Source organism: Drosophila serrata, unplaced genomic scaffold (genome assembly GCF_035046125.1).
Source record: "Drosophila serrata isolate PLE 108 unplaced genomic scaffold, ASM3504612v1 contig_240, whole genome shotgun sequence".
Taxonomy (NCBI): domain Eukaryota; kingdom Metazoa; phylum Arthropoda; class Insecta; order Diptera; family Drosophilidae; genus Drosophila; species Drosophila serrata.
Window position 1 is genome coordinate 4,221,649 of NW_028257138.1, and position 24,424 is coordinate 4,246,072.

The following is a 24,424-nucleotide window of genomic DNA, read 5'->3' on the forward strand; positions in this document are numbered from 1 at the left end:
GTGCAAAATATTAAACGGAATATCGAATGCTAAAATATCTATTTATATATTGACTTTTGCCTCAACTTTACTAATGATATTTTCTGTCATTTCCCTAGAATGAAAATATTAAATTACATAAAATTATGAAATTATTATTTCATATTGTTTATAATTTAAGCATACCCTCTTTTAATATACCTTAACCGAGAGGGAATCTTCTTGCCGTCACAAGTGTTTGGCCCGACGGCATCCCTCAAAGTGGGATTAGGTTAATGAGAACCCATTTGATGATGATGAAGATGAGTTGATGTAGGTATTTTGTGACCTAGGTCAATGCCTGGATGCGTTGCGTTGGCTGTGTTGTTATACATTTTTTTTTGTAGTGCCGTGTTTTAGCCAAGAAACGCATATTAATCACAGTTTTGGTAGGAGCCATCGAATAGTCGAACAGTCGGAGCTGCTCTCCTCTGCTCTGCCCTGCTCTGATGTTATATTTCACATCGAAGGCAATGAAAAGCAAAAGTATATTTAAAGTGGGCTTTCAAAACTGGTTGTGAAGAGCAGCACATTCGAGAGTTGAGTCGTTACACACATGACCGCCAGTCTAAGAGAGTGGATAATCAAAGTTCTCTCAACTCCCATACGAGAAATACGTATAGTAATGTCTCTGGGTGAGATAACCCCTCTCTCTTAGTGGTTACAAGCGGGGTTATCTCCGGGCTAAGAGCGGGTTAACTCTCAAGTGGGTTGAGTGCATCGGGCAATGAGCAAATTGATGATGATGATGATGATGATGACGCGATAGACTGCTAGACGGAGGTGTGTGTGGACTACGTCATGGATCTCAGTTGAATGCGTTCAATTTGCATATTAGCACCTCGCTAACTGGAGCTCCTCCACCCGCAGCTCTCCTTCTCCCTCTGAAGCGATAACCGGAAACGGATGCACGCCCAGCAGCGTGCCGTGATTTTATCTGTTGCATGATTTAATTTTTTCCCGGGAAAAACGCCCTTTAATGGTTGTGTCTCCTGTTTCGATGATTCAGTGACTCGATTGGGGGGAATTTCTCCCGAGTAGGATATATGCATTAATTACCTGACCTGTGGTCCCCTTTTCAGGGTCACTTCTTGAGCCACTTTTCCTTTTATTTAATTTTATTTTTAGTTGTTGTTTTCGCATTCTTACATGCAAATAAGTCACTTAAAGTGTAACACTTGGGTTTGGCCAGCTGCTGCTGGGTCTGCCTGAAAGCACTGAGAGAAAATGTGACCTAAATTTGTCAGCATAATCTATTAATTTATTATAAGATCTCAAGCCAAGATGGGAAAATATAATAATCAAAATTGGCAAGTCTGTTTTTTTTTTAATTTTATCAATAATGTTAATGTAAATAATAAAAAAAAGTTTTTAATACCCTCGCAGAGTATTATAATTTTAGTCAGAAGCTTGCAATATAATGAAGGAGTCATTTCCGACCCTATAAGCTATATATATTCTTGATCAGCTTCAACAGGCGAATTTTTCTATGCATTAACGGAAAATAATTATATTTTGAAAATTTTTTCAAAATTTTATAAGGGGTTACATTGTTAAAATTGTCAAAAATTTGAATTTTTTACATTTGAAATGAAGTATGCAGATTTATAAGCCTAATAAAAACATGCATGGGACTGCTTTCTGAATTAAAATCAATGCTTTGTTTGGTTAAGTTATGAGGTTTTTAAAATTTGATTTGTTGAAAAAATTGTCATAATAAAATATAAATAATGTCAACTAATAAATGGTATTTCACCTTCAGTCAGAAGCTTAAAACTAAGTGAAGGAGTCATTTCCGACCCTATAAATCATATAGATTCTTGATCAGCATCAAAAGGAGAATCTTTCTAGCCATGAAAGAAAGTAAAATTTTTTTTGCTTATTTTTTCAGAATTTTATAATTTTAAAATTGTCAAAATTTGACAAAAATTCAAATTATTTAAATTTTAAAACTCAATATGCAGAATTGTTAACTATATAAAAACAAGTACAGCAAAGCTTTTCGAATTAAAATTAATGCCTTTTAGGGTTAGTTATGATTTTTGTAAAAATTTGATTAACCCAAAAAATTAGCATCTAAAAATATAGTTTATATATATATTAAAATAACAAATTTTTGGTATTCCGGGAGGGATAAGTAATATATATATTTAGGGTTGCAATCTAAATCTTAATCAATAATGAATAAAATCTTGGTAAATTCCAATTTTCTCTCAATGTAATGTTGAGTGCTGCTGACCAAGTCATAAACGTGTAACCATGGCCATGGCTAATAGGCAGGCGCCTTTGTTCTATGGCTATTACTGCTGACCAAGCCCAAACAAATATCGCATATTTTCATAAAAAGCCAGGGATGGAGGGCTTATAAAGATTAAATAATATGTAAAAGGGTAAATAAAAAGAATAGAATTTAGCGATATATTGCATCTCCTATTTAAATTTTAATATTTAAAAGGAAATTTGAGTTCTCAAATTACCGGAAATCTTTCAATTTAAATAAAATACAAGTAGTTTGATATTAGTGTTATATATTTTCCTATTATGAAGTATTCAATATGTCTTTTTACGATCTCCCTTATTTGTTTAAGAGCCAATAAAATGGTTTTTTTACTGCTCTTTCCCATATGAGGAAGCTAATGATTCATCCATGACTCTGGCACTTCCTGCCCGTCCCTAGTCTCTTTTCCTCTCTCACATGTTGCACAGAAATCCAGATGCAATTTGAACCGAATCGATTTCATAAAGTCAGAACAAGTTTGCGCACATAGTTTCCAGCAAAAAAAAGAAATAAATCTATATACATATATAAATAAACAAAAACAAAATAAAGGTAAGCTCTAAAGCGTTAGTTATATATTTTTTTGCCTTTCCCTTTTTTTTTTATATGCGACACAGACATTGAAACTTCTTGGTGTGCTTGGAGCATAGCGAATCCATGGCTCCAATAAGCCAAAAAATCCAAAAAGCACAAGCAAGCCACTCGACAATCAAATAATTTGACGCGAAATCGAACTGAATCGAGTTGGAGATCGACAAATGACATTCCTTCTTAGCGCCTGGACCCAATGGGGTCCGCCCCGGGGCGGTTTTTGTCGTCTGTCAAAGATTTGTACTGCTCGAGAGCTGTTATGGCCTTAAGTCGTTAACAAATTCAAATTTCAAATATATAAAATAATAAAAAGCGCCACAGAAACATCAAGTGTTTGTTGCTGGGGCTGCTGCTGCCATTGTCAAGGGTTCTCGGATCTCTTTCGGCATCTCCGACCCAATCCCCAGGTCGAATCGAATGACAAAAATGTGCTCCAACGATGTTGATCGATTCGATCAGCATAAAAGAATAGAAAAAACGCTTTAATTAGAACCAATTTAGAGCGCGGACCAATTTATCAGAAGCATTTTGAAAAGTAGTTGAAAACCAGTCGAGAGGCAACTTTAGCATTTCAGAGAGGCATGGGGAAGGTGCCATGGATTTCATTATAATTCAACATTAGCCAACATTATTATTGTTATTGTTATTGTGGCTTAAGACCAACTCAACTCCGCACAAATATTGCCATTTACGCATTTGTTTTTCTTTGTCAATTTCGAGAGGTGTGGACCCCAGGTTCAAGTGCAGCGCATTCATAACTATTCATTTCAATATTCCACAAAAGAGATCTATATCTGTAACAATTGTGGGGCGGCCACTGCGAGAGTTAAGTCTGGGGTTTAATGAACGTGCCGAAGGGAAATATATATCCGATTTGCTACGTTATGCTTTAAAAGTTGGACAAAAACCAACGTTTAACAAAAGCAATTGCTAATTTTACGGTACTTATTAAAGGAAATAATGTGGGGACTTCCTATAGTATCGTAGTATTTAAAGATATTATAAGAAAGATGATAATTTTGAATATAAGTTATATAAAAACTAAATGTCTCATAACTTGAATCAAGCTGGCTTTTTGCGTAGAATTAAAGAATTAATATATCTATCTACTTTTGCGACAAATATTAATATTATATAGAATTATTTAAATATTTTCCTATACCTAATGTAGAATAAACTACTATAAACTCTAATTTTGAAAATGTACACCTAACTAATCAATCTTTACATATTTTTCTTATAGATACAGTGTTTTACGGTTGCCAACAAATAATTCTGTGGATTTATTACTCACATAAATTGGTAAGTGAACTCCAAAAACCTATATAATGCTTACAAAAATTCATTTTTCTAAAGAAAAGATCTCTGAAATGCCAACACTGGTGCCTGGCACCAAAGTTGAAGTATTTATTCGGCGAAAACTATCAACTATTAAAGCGGCCCTCTTGTTTTTTTGTTTTTATTTGTGTTTTTGGTAACACTTTCCGCTTTACATACAAGCGGGAAACCAGTTAATTAATTTGGTTCGATTCTTGGCATCTGGCAAACGCCAAAAAAGTTTTCTTTATATAACAATTCATTAATTACCTTTCGATTTCTGGTTTTTACCTTGGGTGGAGTCATGAACCCGATCCGTTGCGGATCTGGGATTACAATATTCGAGTGCTTTTTGTGTTTTGGATCTTTTCAAGGAAATAGTTTTTTATTTTATGCAACTACAACTTGTTGTTTACTTCGTCGTATGATCTCTCTCTAATACCTATCGTATTTCCCCTTTGTGGGCAGCACCCCAGGAGCCGGGTTCTGGTTGTGATTGTGGCTGTGACTAGGTCCACCACCTGCTGGTCCACCACTTCCTGCTCCTCCTCCACTCACTCCTCCCGGGGAAGCTAGAGTGTAAACCTCATAGTCGCTAATGGTGAAGTTGTAGTCGCCAAACAGCGTCAAGTGAGCGGCATTGGTGCCATCGTAGGAATGGGGAAGGTTCGAATAGGAGTCCATATTCGTGTGGCAATTGCTGGAGATGAGCAAATCCGCACCAGCACCAAAAATGGGACCGCAACTGTGGGGAAAAAGGAGTAACAAGATATAAAGTATTGCCTAATCAATTCATTATTATTATTTTTATAAATACAACTCACTCTGGATGATAGCAGATAGCATAGGGTTTCTTCACAATATCAAACTTTGAAGGCTGCTCGCCATTGGCAGGATTAAGGGTAAAGAGAAAGGCCCGGTCCGAGTGTACGTAGCCACCTTTGCGACTTGTTTTGGCCCAGGCCACGTCCGTATAGCCACCACTGATCTCTCCGTGCGCACCCAAACCAATGACCATGCAGGGAGCCACGCCATCGCAGTAGCGATGAAAGGACCCCGAATCGTAGCCATGTGTGGAGGCCCGGAAAACCAATCTCCAGGCTTGCTTTGGCACTCCGTACCAATTGTTGAGCACCGCTTGCAAAGGTAACTTGTCATTCCTGAGGATTTGGGAACCTGGAAACATATTAACCGCCACGGTAAGACGTGGCTGGAGTCTCTTGTCGTTTTCCATCATTTTGTTAGCATGCAGGGCGGCATAGCGATAGCGTTCTAGGGATAATTCCATGGGCACCGCCCCAGTGGGTTCCACTTCCTCGGCGAAAACTTGACTGTCGATGAGCAGGAGACGAACGTGACCCATAACACCGCTTAGATGCTGACAGACACGAGCACGCTCCTCTTCGGTCCAATGGGCAGTAGGTTGCGTGACTCCTGCTTGATACTTGGCCCAGGCCAAGACACAGCGCCAGACTTCCTCTTCCTCCAGGCAGAACTACAGGGAGAGTTAAGGGAGTTAAAGGGCATTTAAGAAAAATTAACTTGTAAAACAAAAAATCTTCATCTTGATTTGTCCTTACATAGTCTGAGGAAATAATCTTGATGATGGCATCCTTGGTTAAAGTCAAAAAGGCATTGGTTTTCACACATTCAATGGCATTTTCACCAATAAAGATGATGCAGCGTTCCATAAATGAGGCAGCGCACTTGGCACCTAGAATTAGAACAGGAAAACATGATTATTAATAAGTGGTTGTTGATTTAAAATATATTAACTAATACCTTATTAAAGAAATTTGTTCTTCAGCCTGAAATTTTAATAATTAGTCCGAAGTAAGCACTTCTCCACTCTTCACTACCCATTAAAAACCTCACAGTATTTCGTTCACAAAAAGTCTACATTTTATTTGAATGAACATTCCTCTGACACTGTTGTATTTAACATTAATATGAATGTACATTCCTTAGAATTTCTTTAGAAATCGGCTTTTACATATTTTTATATGATTAATCCTAAGAATTACGACGTGCGTCCATCGTAGGTGGAGGGGCTTGGCATTCTTGGGTCCTTGGCCCTAATCCTTTGTGGGATTCACATTCTGTATTAGCGTTATGTTATCGCCTTTGAGCATTATCCTGCCCAGATTCTTGCGTTGGCGCGTCTTCACATAGACTTCCTCGGCGTCGTCCAGCACCAGGTTCATGTACTCGTCGAATCCCACAATGTGGCCCTCGATGCGCAGCGAGATGTTCTCGTAGAGCCAGACCTGGACGCGGGAGCGGTTCTGCAGGTAGCGAAAGATCAGGTTGATGGGCTGAACCATCACCTTTTGCACCTTGGGATTGCCTTTGAACGACATTTTTGCTATGTTTTTAAGGCTTAAGTTTTAACAAAAATTTTAGCTTCCTTTTTTGCCGGCTTGTATTATTAGTGTGACCCTTGGTGGGCTAGTACTAAAATACCAAACCTAGACTGACACGGAAGGGCGGAAACTGTTCTAAAGTTGTATAAAAACATAAAAATGTTAATATGAACTTTAGGATCATGAAAATAATTGTATTATCAACGCCGCAAGAATCATTAAAAACTATCTTTGTTTGGATTTCAATACCCGAAAACATGCAAAGATAATTGCTGGTCACACTGTATAGTTAACAGTGCCCAATCGATACCTGTGTGCTTTTTAACAGTCCTTATCGATAACCTTCCGGAGTAAACTATCGCCTCTGTTAAGTTTCTGCCTTATTGCTAAAGTTTGTTGCCGCAGTTTTGCGCTTTTAAGTTAAAATAAACACAAAAAGAAATGGCCATGGCGAATGTGGACAAAGGAGAGCTGATGGATCAGGTGAAGCAACAGATTGCCGTTGCGAATGCCCAGGAATTGCTCCAACAAATGACGCAAAAGTGCTTTAAAAAGTGTATCAACAAGCCGGGCACCTCGCTCGATTCCTCCGAACAGGCAAGATTTGTGTAGGCTCAAGTTTAAATACAAATATTCATAATTTGTTTATTATTCGAATGCAGAAATGCATTTCCATGTGCATGGATCGGTTTATGGACTCGTGGAACCTCATCTCCCGGACGTACGGCCAGAGGTTACAGCGAGAACAATCCAAATTCTAGGAGACAAAGTGAGCGATCTGCATTTATGCGGCGGATCAAGGGACAAAACTCGGCCAGCTATTAATTAGTTTTAATTAATAAACTGTTTAAATGCAATAAAAACATGTGTGTTACGTGATTTTGATAACACAACGTGCCTGGGAATTATTTTTCTATCGATTGTTTCGCTTAACAGACACAATTTCGGGTGCTGTTAAATATAAATACTAGAAGTGACATACATCGGGTTGCTGTTTAGGGAAAATACCGGATTTCGGTCTGTTTTTTACATTTGACATAGTTATACCAGTTTCTTCCTTTTTTCGAATGTGTTTTTGGCGCCAATTTGTAGGAGTATTTTAAATTAGTATAAATACTATCCCATTTACTCTATTTGTTAACATTGTGTATAAAAATCCCAAAAAGTTGATAAATAAGAAACACTTACCTGCTTTCTCGTGTATATCCATTACGGCGGTTAAAAATGTGCAGGCATTATCCACCGATAAAGTAGATATAACATGATCCTCACAAGCTGTACGCAGCTCAACCACGCCCATATCCTGGGCCATCATCATCATTTGGAATACTTGCGAGTCCTGCAGAACCAACTACAAGAACGTATTTATGAATTAAATGCAATTCTGATTGAGTTTTATCCCCAACTCACCTTGGCTGTGTACACATAAAGTATGAATTGTCTGAATAGTTCTGGATTTACGTGCGGCAATCTTATGGTAGTTGGCGTCGAGGCACCCGGTGCCGCTGGAGAGACAGTGCATCCGGGTATCCGGCACACCTCGCCCCGCTTGGCGGTCTTGAAGCTCTTGCATCTGAAATGGGGAGTGAGTGGAAGTTAATTGAATGATCGGGATTGGGATGCCTCGGATGCCAGCACGCAACATTGTACGTGTCCTGCCCAAAAAGGGAAATCGAGTAGGATCCCAGAACAATCTTCTACAGACGAAATAAAAACTGGTTGAAAATATATTATAATTATATTAAAGGGGGAAGAAATATTATTTTAATTTCGATATTGGAAATCGATTTCCTTTAAATTAAAAAAATAAAATTAAAATATCTGTTTGGTGATATTATTATTATAAGATTATGTTTTATTGAATAACATTTGTTTTGAAAACATTTAAAAACAAGTAAAGAAAATAACTACGGGAAGCCGAAGTATAAATACGCTTACAGTTGGCAAATTATGTATTGGATTGTATCTGAAATCGATCAGAACTATGCTTATTGAATCAACATTTTTATATTTCGACAAATCAAATTTTAAAAAACTCATAACTAAGACAAAAAATCATTAATTTCAATTCGGGAACCGTTCCTATGTTAGTTTTTATTCGGGTAAAAAATCTGCATACTAAATTTTATATTTTAAAATATTTAAGCTTTTATCAATTTTTAGCAATTTTTAGCGATGTAACCCCTTTTAAAATTTTGAAAAAAATAAATGTTGACCAGACATGTAGATCGACTCGGCTTTTTATGTTGATCAAGAATATATATCATTTATAGGATCGGAAATGACTCCTGAACATTTTTTTAGGCTTCTGACTAATATTATAATTCCATTCTTTGAATTGATATTTATTGATTATTTATTTGACAATTTTTTCCGAAAAAACAAATCTTAAAAACTTCATAACTAAGTCAAAAAAGCATTAATTTGATTTCGGAAACCGTTCCAATGTTAGTTTTTATTAGGCTAACAAATCTGCATACTCTGTTTTAATATTTAAAAAAATCAACATTTTCGCATTTTTTTTTGACAATTTTACCGATACAAAATTTAAAAAAAAAATGGAGTAATTTTTTTGTTCTTCCGAATATGGCTAGATCGATTCCATATTTGATTCTGATCAAGAATATATATGATTTATTGGGTCGGAAATGACTCCTTCACTGTTTTTCCGTCCTTTAACTAAAATTATAATACCCTAAAAATCTATCCATATCTATGTATATTATATACATTACTTGAACTCTTATGTGCTCTTATTTAAATTGTTTTTAAAACCAATTGTTGGTTTTTTATTTGTATTTATTATATTATTTGTCCTATTTTTCTCCCTGTGACACTCACCGAGCCATCAGCATTAATCTGTGGGCATAAATGCGTTCATCTCGGCCGCAAATAAAGACAACATCAGCACTATCCTGATCTTCGGACAGACGCTGCAGGTCATCGATTAATTGGGGAAGACTCATGACTTTTCTTCAGGTTTATAACTCTATTTTACTAATATTTTGTGGTAAATATTTCAAATATTTTAATCACTCTTGCAGAGTTGCACGTGTTGCCATAGCCTTGTTATTGTTTAGTCTTTTTGCCAATCGGTTTGTTTATGTTTTTCACTTCCACGTTCCACGATTTTAATGCTCTCTGCTCTCTCTCTTAGTTTTCGTTCTCTTTTAATGGCTCGTTTTTTGTGGGAGCTCAGAAACCGGTTACTGGCTGAAAATTCTTGGCCAACACCAAGCCAAAATCAATGCCACAAACAAAAAGATCTTGGGGAAAAGCAATTACAGCCACAAAAATTGTAATTTATTTACACAATTTCTTTATTTTGTAGATTATGTTTTTGTTTTAAACTTATTTATTTAATATTTAAATATTTCATTTGAATAATCTGGGGATTTTTTTGACCGTTCAACGTTCTTTTCGCGATCGCGTTGAATTGAAGACTGAAGAAGAGACTTGGAACAGGTCGCTCTTTAGGCTCTTTCTCAATTTTCTTAAAAAACAGGTAAACGAGATTTGTTTTGTTTTGCTTTTCTCCTGTTTTTATTCTTTCTCTTCTCTTGGTCTTTTTGTATTGTAAATGAGAGTTTAGGGATAGCAAATACTATATACTCTATAGACTATATGGTATAGCAAGGTTTCCTGAATGAATAAGTTGGAAGGTGAACCCTTTAATACTTACGATATCATATGGATAAATCTACATTTTCTGCCAACCCTATCATCGTTTTCTGAGTTCCGATCTTAAATTTCGGTGACTAACGAGGGACTTTTTTTATCAATTCAATATATTTATACATTTTCTGATTACAATTGAAGAAATCAGAATTTCTTTAGATTTTACACTCAATCCACAGTGACAAAGTGTCCTTGGAAGTAAATGGATCTCTCATCGCGAATGATGTAGGCAAAGGGATGAGTGGCTTTGAAGACCATAGCATCGGGTAGGCGCTTGTTCGATATTAAAGATTCACGAATCCCTATGGAGAATATTGGATGCATTAATAATATAATAGATTGATGTGTGTAACAATTTCTAACCTAGGATGGAAGCAAATCCGGAACCCTGCTCACTGATCTCAACGACGCCCTTCTGGATGACTTTACTGATTTCCGTACTTTTTTCTTGCACAAGATCTTCCAAATTGGCAGTAGCACCGAAAACCTCAACGATGCCCAACTGTAAGCAAAGAAAAGTTTAGAAAAATGGCTTAAATTATTACTAGAGCAAATGCTTACCTTTTTGAGAATGCCATTAAGTTCGGATTTGAACTCAATCTTGAACTTTGGCAGCTTTATGTGGACCTGTCTGCTGGTCAGATTTTGGTAGGAAGCTTCACCAATTTTCTCCTCCAACTTAGTGAGGCCATCGGCTTTGTTGGGCAGGAAGACGAACATGGAGAGGCTCGATTTGTGGTAGCGTAGTTGCAAAACCTTGGCATCCAAGGCGGGAAGTTCGCCTGCCTTGTAGAAACCGTATTGCGACATCATCTTAATGGATTGAGCCTTGCCAGAGGACGAATGAAACTTTTCCACTCTGGTTTTAAACGAAGGGAACTTGAATACCCATTCGCCTTTGAAGGCAAAAGCATTCAGTAGTAAGATTTTGAGACTCGGATCAATATCCTTGGCCGTAACGGCATTAGGGATCCTGTCATGCGTCTTTTTCTTGACCCACGCATTAACCACAGATGCAGCCTTGTCTGGACTCGCCACACTAATGGGTACAGCTTGGGCGCGAAAGGACTCTTCGACTGCCTTGCTATACTCGGGAACTATATGGATTTTGTCACTCACATAAATGCTATTGGCAATATCGAGAGCACTGGTTGTTTCCCGCGTCTTAAGGACCTGGAAAAATGCGTCATACTTGCCAGACACAATTTTAGTATTCTCTGTCACCTTTAGAACTTCTTTCAGTTCCGTGGCCGTTTTATCCTTGGATCCCATGTAAATCATGTTCAAGGCGACCTCGAGGGCAAGAGGCGATGTTGCTATATTCTCATTCGCATGTTCCTTGAGCAGAAGTTGATAGTATTTGTTGGCGAATTGGCCTACCACTGACGTGGCCAAAAATAGCAGGCCTTTAAGAAATGAAATGAAATCAGTTTCTTTACAAAATAATGAGTTGATTTACCACATACCTAGAAAGAACTTCATTGTAAAATGATTTTGTAGACTCAGCTGGTGGATTATATATATACACTTAAAATTAATGAAATTAAGATCGGTGGATTAGTCAAGGGGGTTGTCACAAAATCTGAATTAATACAAAATGTAATGCTGATAATAAAAGCAATAACTAGAGTCGATAAGTTCAGATTTTAACTATTGCAGTTTTTGCTCTGTTGCGCCCTACATCTCTCTCACTCTCTCGTTCCTGCTTTGCCTACAAAGTACATACAAATCAGCAACAACAACTTGTAAGTTTACTTTAGTAGCAAATGAGAGATTTGTTTTTAAACTGCATTCTGAAAGAGTTTTGTACTTCTCTACGATTTCGAATTAAACGGGGAGGCACAGAGGAAACATAAAGGGAACAGAAATCAGTGTTCTTTGAGCTGTTGATGGTTTTATTAACTTTAGGCATTTCGCAAAAAGCAATTGTGGCAGATTTCCATAATCTAGACTAGATTATATATCTCTTTTAGTTTCGGAAAAGTCTTTTTTTAAGGAGACATGAAAAAAATTAATGAATAATAAGTAAGTAATAAGTAATTACACAAAATTTTAAAGGTATACATTTTTAAACTTTTAAATTGTAATTTTATAAGTCTGGCAACTCTGTATGTAAAATGTCTCGCATGTAGAAACACTAACTTGACGCTTGGAAAGTGTAAATTAAGTAAAACAAGTTCCTTAAATTGTTTATAACATGCAAACAATATTCGAAACATAAAAGCAAAATGTTTCTAGAGGCTTGAAATAAAAAATAATAATTAATTATTTACATTGAGCAGGCAACATGTTAAAAACGCTAGGTGTCGCTTTAGTTAATTGACAGTGCTATGTAAAAAACAATGTAAAATATTTCAAAATACTTTAAAAAATATAAATAACTTTTATTTAAAGCCTTCAAAAAAAAGTGGTGGAAATATACAAAATTGCTCACATTATTATTAAAGTGTAGTACTAGAAATTTCCAACATTTTGCCTTTTTATAAGAAAAGAAAAATTTTTAAGCCTTGAATAAAATTATTAACTTTTAAATTGTATTATACCCCTAAATCTTCACTGCAGCTTCATTCCTTTTTTGTATTTGAAATAAAAGTCACGTCTGATATATTTTGCATAATATTTATCGCTTTTTTATTTGTTGTTTTTGTTTTCATTACATGTGTGTAATAATTTGTTTGTTTTTGTTGATTTTTTTAATGTTTTTTTCTTTGTATTTATTTGTTTCTGCACTACTTAAATATGAAACGTTGAAGTCAAATGTTTTTTATGTTCATTAACTGTTTAATTTGATTAAACTTTATTTGCTTTGTGGTGCATTTTCATGTTTTTTTTCTGCTCCTCGTACTCCCTCCTCTCGATCGAATTTCTCACTACATTTTCTATTGTTTATATATTTGCTCCACAATTTGTACATTTTATTTCTGCTTCTTCTGAATCGTCGTCAGAGACACACACATATATATAACTATATAATAATGTTGTATATATATATATATGTTGTATTTGTTGACAAGACGCGGATTTGTTGCTGCATGTTTGCTTATTATTATTATTAATATATATATATAACTTATGCCATTATTTTGTGATTTCTTCTGGTTGCTGCTTAGCCTTTGCACGTTTTTTTTCTTTTTATTTATTTTGTAATTTTATTTTTTAACAATATCAAGCGGGGCAAAGATGTCGCGAGCTATCTCGTATTTAAATTTAAGTATATCATATAATGTCATATATAAACACTCGGGTTATGTAAAATTTGTCCATATATATATATTTATATACTTTAATCGTTTTAATTATATATAAAAATGATTGTTTAGTTTGTTTTGTTTATCTCTTTGGGTTTGTTAGCAAAAAAAGATGATACAAAAAATGTTTGTGTTTCGGGTATTGTTTTTGTAAAATTTGGCCATAAATACACGAGAAAATGTTTTGAAAACCGTTTTTTTCGACGTTCTTTTTGATTAACCTGCACTGCGCACTTGTTTTTTTTTTTAACTATGATTTTAATTAAGTTTACATTTAATTAAGTTTATTATCTTTCTGGTTCTGTTTTGGGCTTGGGTTCGGCTTGGGATTCGAAAATGAAACACAAAATTTTTGGAGAGAATTCATTTACAATAATTTGTATATATTTTAATGTTTTTTTTTATTGGTTTTTTGCATAGCAATCGTAATTTCCTTTTTGTGTTGCATATATAATTGTATTTAACTTTTTACTTAAATATGCATAACAATTGGTTTTCTTTGTTTTTCATGCTTAATGTTTTTTTTTTATATAATATTTACTTGTGAAAGTTTTCGTTTTTCGCTTGTTTTCTTTTTTTATTTTTTATACAATTTTACAAAATTTTTTTAGGCTTACATTCTAGACAAATTTTGGTATGAATTTGCGCTTGTTAAATATTTTTGTTGTATCGTTTAATTTTAGTTTTAGAAATTGTATTCTTAAATACAGAACGAAATGTTTTTTTTTTGTTTTTGTTTTCTTTTAGAAAGTACAAACACACACATATACAGGCATAAATAATTTATGAAATATGTTTTTCGGTTTTCGTTTTTGTTATAACAAAAGGTTTATAGATTTTAGAAATCTCTGCGCGCTCCTTTCGCTTGGCTCTTGGCTTGGTTTGTTATCCAGAAGATATATACTATATATATATATATGATTCTCACAGAGTGTTGGCAACTAAAATCCGTAGTACTTTCTCTAGTCTTTCAAAGTCGAAAGGAAAATGATATATTTACAAAATAAAGAAAAGAAGACGAAGAAGCCTTACCAACTAGTTTTATCAAAAAATGGTTACAAATCTACGAAGAAAACTAAATGCCTACGAAGAGCAAGAAAGCGTACAAGGTGACAGATAAGAACAGAGTAAAAGAATTAATTAATTAAACGATTAAACAATTAAGAGAATTGCTCGATCTATAACTAGTAGCAGCTACAATAAATATTTATCTTTATGGGTACGACGCGTATATGTTTAGTGTTTAATGTATATGTTTATCCTGCTCATCGTCTATTAGCATATTACTCATATTTGTATAAATTTAACGCGGCAACTTCTTATTAATATAAATTTTTTGTTTATTTTTTCATTCCTCCCTTTCTTGATTAAGATTTCTTTAAGTTTAGAATTGTTTAGCTTTTGTTTTTTGTTTGTTTCTTTTGTTGTTATCTCTGTGGTGGGTTCATTTTTGTGTGTATTTCCTCTCCTCGTTTCTTTTTCTACTTTTTGTCTGTTCAACTTAAGTTTAGGTTTAAAAACTAAAATGTAATTACAATCTTTATAAGAACCAGCTGCCTGCCTTTCTTAAATTTCCTGCTCGAAGCCTCGAAGCTTTGAATATTTCGTTTCGGTTTTAAATGTCTTGCAGAGCTTACAAATTTACAAATAAAAAATAATAACTTAATTAGGTTTTAAGCAGTATAAGTAAGCGGTAAAAAACACACGCACAAATTGGTCTTTGAACAAATATACAGAAGAGTTCATTTGTTTCTTGTTTCTTATTTTGTTTTTGTTTTTAAAGCTTTGGTTTCATTTTATAATTTCTGCAAGCAACGTTTTGAAAGATGTTTCGAAATAGGGAAGCCTAAATAAATGTTATTTTTGTATTTGTCGTTTTTGTTTCTTAAGTGAGATCAATTCAAGCTATGTGAAAGCGTTTTGAAATTGTCAAATTTTGAAGACGTAGAAGGAAGTTTCCTAGAATAAAAAAGAAAAAACTTTATAAGCGAATGTATACCTATTCCAGGATCCATTGCCAAAAAGTTCAAAATTATATTTTATCTCTTTCTGGTTTTGCCAAAATATAAATAAGTATTTAAAAGCATACCCTGTAAAACTGGGTAATGCCTGTGCGTTTTGGGCTTTGTGCTTGAATTTGGGCTGCACTTTCTATTTAAATAAAAATTAGATAAAGAAATATGGGTTTTCTAGCTTAGATACAACTCTCTGTGTTTGCCAGGACTTACTAATTATATGTTATTACTGATTTTGATTTATAAATTGTATCATTTTTTACATTCACTAAAGGAAAATCAATTTGCGAGCTATATAAATCGATAATATTGCGGTTAGCTCTACAGTAAACTATTAAAGGGCTTATTTTTGTCTGAAAACTATAATTATTTAATAATTTATTTAGTTTGTTTCGTGTTATTTGTATACTCTTGCATTTTAATTAGAAGCTTGTAACCCAGTGAAGGAATCATTTCCGACCCTATAAATCATACATATTCTTGATCTGCATAAAAATCTGAATCGATCTAGCTATGTCCGGTCAAAATTTAATTTTTTGAAAATTTTGCAAATTTTATAAGGGGTTACATCATTAAAAATGTCAAATATTGATAAAAATTTTAATTTTTTTAAAATATTTAATTGAGTATGCAGATTTATTACCCGAATAAAAACTAACACAGGAACGGTTTGCGAATTGAAATTAATGCATTTTTGGCTTAGTTATGAGTTTTTTAAACTTTAACTTTTCGATAAACTGTTCATTTAAAAAATCGATAAATATCAATTCAAAGAATGCGATCAATGATCGACTTCCGATTCGATCCTATGATTTAATTGGAAACTGCAAGGGTATACAAACTTTGGCTTCCCTAAGTTAATATCCTTTCTTTTTGTTTTTAAACAAAATCAATAATAACATTTAAAATGTCTGCCTGGTTTTTTTCTGTATTTAAGAGCTGAGATCCTTTAGAAGTTTCCCCATTTCTAGGCTATTTCCTTTTTGATTTGTAACTCGCAGTTCGTTGTCGTTGTGGTTGAAGTGGCTGTGGTTGCTGTTGCTGTCAGTGGTGGTGTCTGCTTCTTGCTGGCCTTGGTGGCCATGGGTGGATGTGGGTGTGGCTGTGACTGTGACTGTGACTGTGACTGTGGGTGTGCCTGTGGATGGTGGTGGTGTCCTGCCGAGGCTGAACCACTGAGTATAGTCTGAGGTCGCGCTGTGCTCCTTTGACGCTGCTGTCGCTGCTGCAGCGGCATCTCATCGTCCTCGGAGTCTTCGTCCTCCTCCTCCTCCTCCTCCTCCTCTTCCTCGTCATCCTCCTGGCTCTCCTCCTTGGTCTCCTCGCTACCCACATGGCTGGTGATCTTCTCGAGGGCATGGCAGGCGGACATTTGGGCCTTTTTCATCGATGACTCATCGCTGCTGTTGCTGCTATCGAACAGCTGACAATTTCCGGCTGTGGCCGCCGAATCCGGGGAAATGGGCGTGGTGGCCGTGGGAGGCGTGGCCAGGGCACTGCTATGCGGAGCCTGGGCCTGAACCTCTTCGTCCTCGTCTTCATCGTCGTCCTCCTGCTCTTCGTGATCTGCCTGATCCTCCTCCTCGTCGTCATCTTCCTCCATTTCCTCATCATCGCTAGAGATTTGACTGGGCTGCGGACTCTTGGTGACCTTCTCACTAGTTTCTCTGACTTTCTCTGTTGGCTGAGGACTCTGCTCTTCCTGCACTTTCTTGGCAGGATTCTTCTCATCCTCCTGGAGCTTTATCCTCTTGTTCTCCGGTTCCTCTAGCTTCTCAAATTCCTGGACTTCGCAACAGGCACTCCTCCTTAGGCCATTGGTTGGCGCTGGCGCTGGCTTTATCAGAGCCGCTGCCTCCTGCTGGTTATTATTGTTGGCTCGATCCTCCATTTCCTCTTCCTCGAGTTCGTCCTGATCCTCCTCTTCCTCTGCTGCTGGCTCGCCCCTGCCCTCTTCGACCAGGACCTCGTCCAGCTGAGTCGTCTTCTGCTGCTGTTGCTTCTTGAATGGCATCTTGCGAAGATCTACCTTGCAGTCCTGCTCCTCGAACTGCCTTCGATAGCGCTGCAATTGCTCCGTGAGATCGGCTATGTGCGCGTCCTGCTTGTGGAGCAGCTCGCTCAACTGGAGGTTATTGTACCGATACTGATGGTTCTCCTGGAGCAGCGTCTGCAGCAAATGCAACACTCGCTCCCGATCCCTGGGCCGTGTCTCTCGCAGGGACTCCACCGCCTGCTCCCACGGCGGCAACATGGCACTGGAGTCGGGCTCCCCGTTCAGACTGTCCGTATCATCGGTGTCCGTGGATAGCTCGAATTCACTGCCCAAATGGGGCTTCCCGTTCGCTGTCACCTTCGTGTGATGGGGCGAACTGACCACGTTGGAGGAGTGAGTACTCAGATTGAGGCCTCCTCCGGCGCTGGAGGATTGAGTGGGTGAGGAGCCCTGACTCTTGTAGTAGCCATGGCTGCTGTAGTGATGCATATGGTGGGCGGGCAGGTGGTGCAGGTGATGATGGTGCTGGTGGAGATGAGGGGTCACCTGCTGCTGCTGCTGACTCATCATCAGGTTCTTGTTGATACGAATCCTACTCGGTTCGTTGTGGGTGGCCGTGAGGGATGAGCTGCTCCCATTCTGCATTGGCAAGGAGCTGGGCAAGAGTTTGGCATGCTGGTTAACGGTGGCAATGATGTGCTGCGACGTGGCCGGTGGAGGAGCAGCTCCTGCCGGATGCACCTGCTGTTGCTGATGTCCCTGCTGCACCTGCTGTTGCTGCTGTTGGTGCTGCTGCTGAACCTGCTGCTGCTGCTGCTGCTGGTGATGCGGTGATGTGGAGGAGGTAATCTCGTTGCTGCCGCCCGCCGAGAACTCCTCGGGACTGCGCATGTTACGGAGGTTAGAGGATGGCGGAGCTGCTGCTGCCGCCGGAGCTGGAGCCGTCTCGGGTGAGTTGCTGCCACTGGATGAGGTGTGCGGTGGCTCGACCACCTCCAGCTGTGCCTCCTCCTCCTCCGGCGTCGTTGTGGGCGTGGGCGTGGGTGTCGGTGTCTGGGATCTCTCCTGCTTGATGTGCACCACCTGATGGCTGTCCCTTGATTCCTTCTCTCTCAACCGTTGACGCTCCATCAGTGCCGCCTCTCGCTCCAATCGCTCCCGGTCCCGGTCCCGGTCCTTGTCCCTTTCCCGTTCTCGCTCCTTGGACAGTATGCTCTTGCGCGGCGCCAGCGCCACATTGGGCTGATACGTACGCTCCGCGTACCGCTTGTCCGTGCTGCGGACCACACGCTCCGGATTCTGCAGCTCCGGCGGCTCCTGGCAGGCGTAGGGCAGCGAGGACAGTGTGGCGCTATAGGCATGCAGGAAGGCCTTGGTGGTGGTCGCTCCCCATGGCTGGAAGGCCGACGAGGAGCTGAGCGCAGGCGGCGGCGGATGGAGCACGTGCGGGACATGCGGATGTGGTGCGGCTGCCACCAGGACAGCGCGATGCTGATGCGGCAGCGGATGAGCATGTGGCAGATGCTCCCGCTCCCGCTCCCGCTCTCTTTCCCTCTCCCGCTCCCGCTCCCTTTCCCGCTGCTGCTGCTGCACACAGTGCGCATACATGATCTGGTAGTGATACTCCAGCGTGGGCGTGGCTCCAGCTCCACCAGCGGAGCCTTTCAGCTGCTGCTCCCGCTTCTTGTCCAGCAACGGCTGTTTCATTGGCGGCGGCGGTGGCGGCGCCAAGGCACCAACCACCAGTCCATGCGGATGTCCAGCCAAGCCGAGAACATGTCCAGTGGCCAAAAGACCATCATCCAAGAGCATTTCCGGCTGGAAAAAGAAGAGCAACACAGGGAAAAGTTAGAAGAGTTGTTAGAAAATGAGATTGCACTGAGAGAAGAGATGTTTTGTTGAATTTTTAATTGATTTTCATTGGAAACTAATCTTAATAACCTTTCTTCATTCTACAAATATTTAAAAACTATTAAATTCTTTAAGAGATTCCAAATATCAGACAATTTTCTATACAGCAACCGCTTTTATTAACTTTAAGCTAGATAAATGTTCAGGTTCTGTGTGAGAGTGTAAGTCTGTTTTAGTAAATTGATCGACCATAAAAATAGCAGTTGAAGCCTGGCAAAACCAGTAGCCATCATCAATTTGAATTGCAGTCGCAGCTATAGCTGGCCAGCGAGTGGGCTAATTATAAACAAACAACCCGAATGGTCCGAAGGAGCCACGATCTCCTCATGGCAGACACCGGACCAAGCCCCAAACCAGAGGCAACCCCGCGGCTATGGCGCCAATTGTCATTGAGACCACGAACCGAACCAGAACCCAGTCGGAGAGGAGAGAGTAGAGAGAGGAGAGTGGAGTAGACAGACGGAGGAGGAGAAGGAAGATGACTCCACCTCTGGTCCTGGGACTGGAGACCGCTTTGAAGTGGCTCCCGCTCCCGGTTCCAACCACTGCCACTCATCTATACCCTGTAATTGGGAAAAGGAAGTAATTGGACTAATAAACAAAGCTTATAAATTAATAATTACACCTTATTTTAAAGCAGGAGAAGTTTAAAAGAGAATTAAGACATTTATTTTAAATACTTTTTACCTTAAAAAGTTGTTTAATTTTTCTTTCATCCTTATATAATATTTACTCAAAGTCTTTTAATATTTTTTAATAATTCCCAATGAATATCCATTGATAATATTGCTTCATCTACTTTGCTTGCTTGAAAAATATTACAGAATTGTAATTTATTCTCCATTAATTCAAAGTATTGTCAAGTTCTTCTCATTGGTAAATTCCAAGAGGTACTTTTCTGTTTAATATTCCATATTGCGCGTAAATATTTGCATTATCAGCTTGGTTCAGAAAAGGAAGTCTCGCGAGATGAGAGTATGGGAAAAGGCGTAGAGAGCCGGTTTGGTGATTTTGCGTGTTTGTGTAGCTGTTAAAATGATTGGCACTGCATCCAATTATGGACAACGCAGACTCAGCCATCATCCACATCGGCGGCATCGGTTGCAGCAGCAGCCATAAAGTGATTTTTGAATGGAGGCGGCGCCATTATCCATTACCGCTTTACTCCAACTCCAACTGCAGCTTCAACTCCAAGTCCAAGTCCATCTCCGACTCCAAACTCCATCTTCATCCTCCAACTGAAGCTCCTGCTCTTCCTGCTCCCTGCTCTGGAGGAGGTGTCGCAGCGGCAGTTAAACAAATGGCCAATGCAAACGATGGCCATGATCGAGACGGGACAAAGTAGTAGAGATTTCAGAAGTCAAGAGAAGATGCTCCTGCTGACTTGGTAAATGGGTAACCGAAAGGTGGGCTAATGATGATGGAGATCTTAAGATCCCGGGCTTAAGATCAGCGGTGAGCGTGTCAAGAACGGCTCATTAGCATAATCATGGCATTGGGTTTCTTGGGAGCAGCCATTAAGGCAATCAAAGAACAAGTTATGGATGCTGCCCCTCTTTCGCTAACCCTCCAAAAAAGTAGGCAACATAAATGGCTTTGTATAATTCCCAAATTTCGAATTGAAAACACATTAAAACTAGGCTTCAGATTAAGGCCAAAAAATATAAATAGAAAACTCTTAATAAAATTAATAAGAAACTATCCAAGATATAGGAGATGGAGATAAGAAAACTGGAAGCCAGACAGGCACACACACACACTCGCAACGGAGGCGCACACAAATGAACCATTAAACAGCAGAATCATAAAAATCAAGAGCCATAAAGAAGTCGTCGCAAAGGAGCGCCATCTCCAGAAGACTTGGGTGACTCTTCTGCCACCAGCTGAGGAGGAGGCTGCTGCAAGGAGGAGGCGCAGCAGGAGATGCCCGGCGACCGAGAGTCGCTTTAACTGTAAGCAGATGGCAGCCAGCGATAGATGACGAGGCATCGAAGCAGTGAAGGAGTTTTCAGAAATACACTGGCAAAAAAATTACGCAGAAAATCAGTGGGGTTTAAATTGTTAAGGTTTTGTATTGTATTCCTTTTTAATTAGTGGAAATTTCTTTATTTTGGTTATTTATTTTAATGAGAGGGTTCTTAAAATCCAATTTCCAAATTATTTTTTAGAACAATTGGTAGGATTACTTATGCTATATTATAAATCAGTAGAAAGTTAGATTCTTAGTTTTGTAAAATAGTATTTAAGCTTTTTAACTCAAGCTTAACTCAAAATCACAGGGGATTTGACGTATCTTAGAATATTTTATATGAAATACCATAACTAGAAAACTTTTAATAAAATTAAGAAGTAACTATTCAAGATATAGGAGATGGAGACATGAGATTTGACGTATCTTAGAATACTTTAGATGAAATACCTTTTCAGTCTCTTGATCGACTTCTATACTTAAAATTTTCTAGTTGTTTTATAAGAAAATTGGGTTTTATCTTAATTTTTTGTTCTTTAATTCCCAAAAAAAGGTATAATAACCCCAAATGTACTAAGTAATTGACGGTAAATTAAGGCATTTTTTCATAAAATAAAAGCATGTTTTTTTGCTGATAATAATAATAATAATTTTCTGCCAGTGCATTTGAAGCACTGTAGTAGCCATGAGGCCGAGTGCCCTGAGTGGCCGGTTGTCTCCAGTCTCCAGTCTCCAGTCTCCATGCTGGCGCACGCGTCGTCGCTGACGGTGCAATGACAAATTGCACTCTTGGCAGAGGTGGAGCAGGGTGCAGGAGTGGATTAAGAGGATGCAGGAGGTGATGAAGAGGAGGAGGAGGGATGGAGGGAGTAGTCACCTCCGTAGCCAGCGAGTGCGGGTGCAACAAGACGGCACAGTTTTGGTATCGAAGTCGTTGCTGGTGCTTAAGTCCAAGGTCTTTTGCCATAACTCAGCGGCAAAAAATGATGGGCAACCAGGGGAGGCATGTGAGATTATAAAAGGGGGAAGAATATAGCTATAAGGTTTAGTTTTATAAAGGAGTTTCAAGTACCCTAACAAAGGATATTTTAGATATTTTTTTATTATAGTTGAGAAAGAAATTCAATTTTGCTTGAAACAATTTCAATACTTTGTTAATCATCTTGTTATTTTAGAGAACCCATTTTCTTGAAAGAGTATCTTCCAAAATAATTGCACCCAAGTGACGACGGCTGTTGTTGCTGCTTTTTTTTCAAAGGGGGATTCTCAAGTAGACTTGCAGCAAAAGGGGGAGGTAACCACTGGGTTGGGAGTAAAGCCATGGCAGAGACATGACTCCGCTTGACGATAAGATCATGGCAAATATTGACGACGACCGCGACGGACATGGACACAAGACTTGGGGACATTGAGACAAGGAGATGGCGATGGCGATGTGAATGCCGAGCTGCTTTGTGGAGATGCCAATGGAGACGGCAAAGCCGGCGTTGACAATGAAGTCCGACAGAGTCATGTATGGGTGCAACGGCAACAACTGATGCAACTGCAACATGCACAGCGGCAACAACTTGCGCCCCATTGATTTAGACTGGCAATTATGCAGCCAAAGATCGGCGTCTCCGTCGTCGTCCTGCTTGCATGTTCCTCAATTGATGAGGATGGGTTTTGGATTTCGCGGAGGAGGAGAAGGAGGAGGAGGGAGCAAGCTGCAAGCTGCAGCTGGATGCAGTGGCGTCCATGTGGAAATGGAGCAGCGCGACCCATATGCAATGCAACACACTGCATCGTTGTCGTCTTTTGGCTGCTGTCAGCCTCATCTGCATTTTCTTGGCGTCATCTTGTTGTTGCTGCTGTGCAGAGAGAGAAATTTTGAGGGGTCTTTGGATGTTTTCTTAATCTTAAATCATTAATTATTCCCACTTCTTGCAGTGTAGACATGGTGCCTTTTTCTTGTATTTTTTTCTGCGTCTGGGACAAGCCGTAAACTTGTTTATCCCGCCGAATTCGTATCGACATTACACTAGCTACTACTATCCCATTTCTCCTAACTTTTGACTCTTTTTCTGCTTTTTTTGTTAGTTCGACGGCGACATTTTACAATTTTCAATTCGTGTTTGTTGTCTGTCTGTCGCCAAGGAAGGAGGAAAGAGAGCGCCAAATACAACTTACAAAAAACTAAAAACCCAAGCCAAGAAACTACCAAAAATACAAAAAAAAAGGAAGTCACAGCCACAGAGTCACAGTGACTATTGTCAAGAGCTGCCGAGCATGACCATGACACACACAGAGCCAAAGCTCAAGAGTTTCAATGACAAAAAAAGAGTTCAAAAAGAGTTATTCAAGTTTCTGGGGAAGGTTTTTCATTGAACTTTAGTTAATTTTGGGGTAAGTCTTAACCCAGATACTAAAATGAGTAAAGAGGTTGATGTAAAGTTTAGAAATCAGTTTTTGAAGACGTGATTTTGTGCGAAAAGAGACATAAGAAATGGTTATAGATATGACATTTATAGGTTATATCCCCATAACTTTATCGATCATTTTTTGGTGTTTCCATTACAAAAATAAGCATTCTTTACGATTAACTCTGGTTAGATTATAAGGTGAAAATGTTAAAAATTTATAAACCATTACCACTTTATATATTTCTGTAACTAGAACCTCCATAAAACTTTAATATGCCCTCCCTATTTTTTACTTGGAGCTAAGCTGTCAGCTTTTGCCAAGTCATAAAGATATTGCCTGTAACTAAATTGGATTTTCTGCCACAGAAGACATCCTAAGCCCCTTCTTTCCATATATTATTACCTTAACACGCTTATAACTTCATGCAGATCCCATTAAAATAATGGCTAATTTAATTAAAGAGCATATAATAATCATCAGCATTTCGAGCGAAACAACTCGAAAACTGTAAAAATGCGCAAAGAAACAGAAAAGAAAGAGCAACAGCGAGAAGAACCATATAAAAACTATCAATAAAAAAAAAATTAAATAAATTGCAAAGGCGAGAAATGAAATATGAGATGAGTTGGAATAAGGA

General features: G+C 38.4%; 5 protein-coding genes and 1 long non-coding RNA gene across 9 annotated transcripts in view; 2 read left to right on the top strand and 4 right to left on the bottom strand.

Annotated features, from left to right (window-relative positions):
• Positions 1-4,570: 4,570 nt before the first annotated feature.
• LOC110176906 (kelch-like protein 3) lies at positions 4,571-10,015 on the bottom strand. The gene is made up of 6 exons (XM_020943395.2): positions 9,409-10,015; positions 7,978-8,140; positions 7,756-7,918; positions 5,785-5,918; positions 5,029-5,699; positions 4,571-4,949 (listed from the first exon to the last, which is right to left on the bottom strand). Exons 1-6 carry the CDS (start codon positions 9,531-9,533, stop codon positions 4,640-4,642), a joined length of 1,566 nt encoding a protein of 521 aa, XP_020799054.2. The 5' UTR covers positions 9,534-10,015; the 3' UTR covers positions 4,571-4,639.
• SmE (Small ribonucleoprotein particle protein SmE) lies at positions 6,084-6,564 on the bottom strand. Its single transcript, XM_020943396.2, has one exon. The coding sequence runs from the start codon at positions 6,562-6,564 to the stop codon at positions 6,280-6,282; it is 285 nt and encodes a 94-aa protein (XP_020799055.1). The 3' UTR covers positions 6,084-6,279.
• Positions 6,882-7,430, top strand: LOC110176908 (mitochondrial import inner membrane translocase subunit Tim13). Its single transcript, XM_020943397.2, has 2 exons — positions 6,882-7,164; positions 7,230-7,430. The coding sequence occupies exons 1-2, from the start codon at positions 7,009-7,011 to the stop codon at positions 7,326-7,328; spliced, it is 255 nt and encodes an 84-aa protein (XP_020799056.1). The 5' UTR covers positions 6,882-7,008; the 3' UTR covers positions 7,329-7,430.
• Positions 9,849-11,844, bottom strand: LOC110176896 (serine protease inhibitor 42Dd-like). The gene is made up of 4 exons (XM_020943380.2): positions 11,712-11,844; positions 10,807-11,651; positions 10,609-10,747; positions 9,849-10,547 (listed from the first exon to the last, which is right to left on the bottom strand). Exons 1-4 carry the CDS (start codon positions 11,725-11,727, stop codon positions 10,414-10,416), a joined length of 1,134 nt encoding a protein of 377 aa, XP_020799039.2. The 5' UTR covers positions 11,728-11,844; the 3' UTR covers positions 9,849-10,413.
• A 76-nt stretch (positions 11,845-11,920) lies between these two features.
• Positions 11,921-24,424, top strand: part of LOC147643988 (uncharacterized) — a 64,156-nt gene continuing 51,652 nt past the window's right edge. Inside the window, exon 1 of the long non-coding RNA XR_015271184.1 lies at positions 11,921-11,990. This is a non-coding gene — a long non-coding RNA (uncharacterized LOC147643988). The remainder of the gene's footprint in view (positions 11,991-24,424) is intronic.
• The window catches only part of Snoo (Sno oncogene), a 117,368-nt gene continuing 105,794 nt past the window's right edge, over positions 12,851-24,424 (bottom strand). For all 4 annotated transcript variants that reach the window (XM_086830651.1, XM_086830652.1, XM_086830653.1 and 1 more), the window contains one exon: positions 12,851-19,322. In XM_086830651.1, the coding sequence (XP_086686777.1) occupies positions 16,476-19,322 (2,847 nt within the window). In that variant the 3' untranslated portion in view covers positions 12,851-16,475. The remainder of the gene's footprint in view (positions 19,323-24,424) is intronic.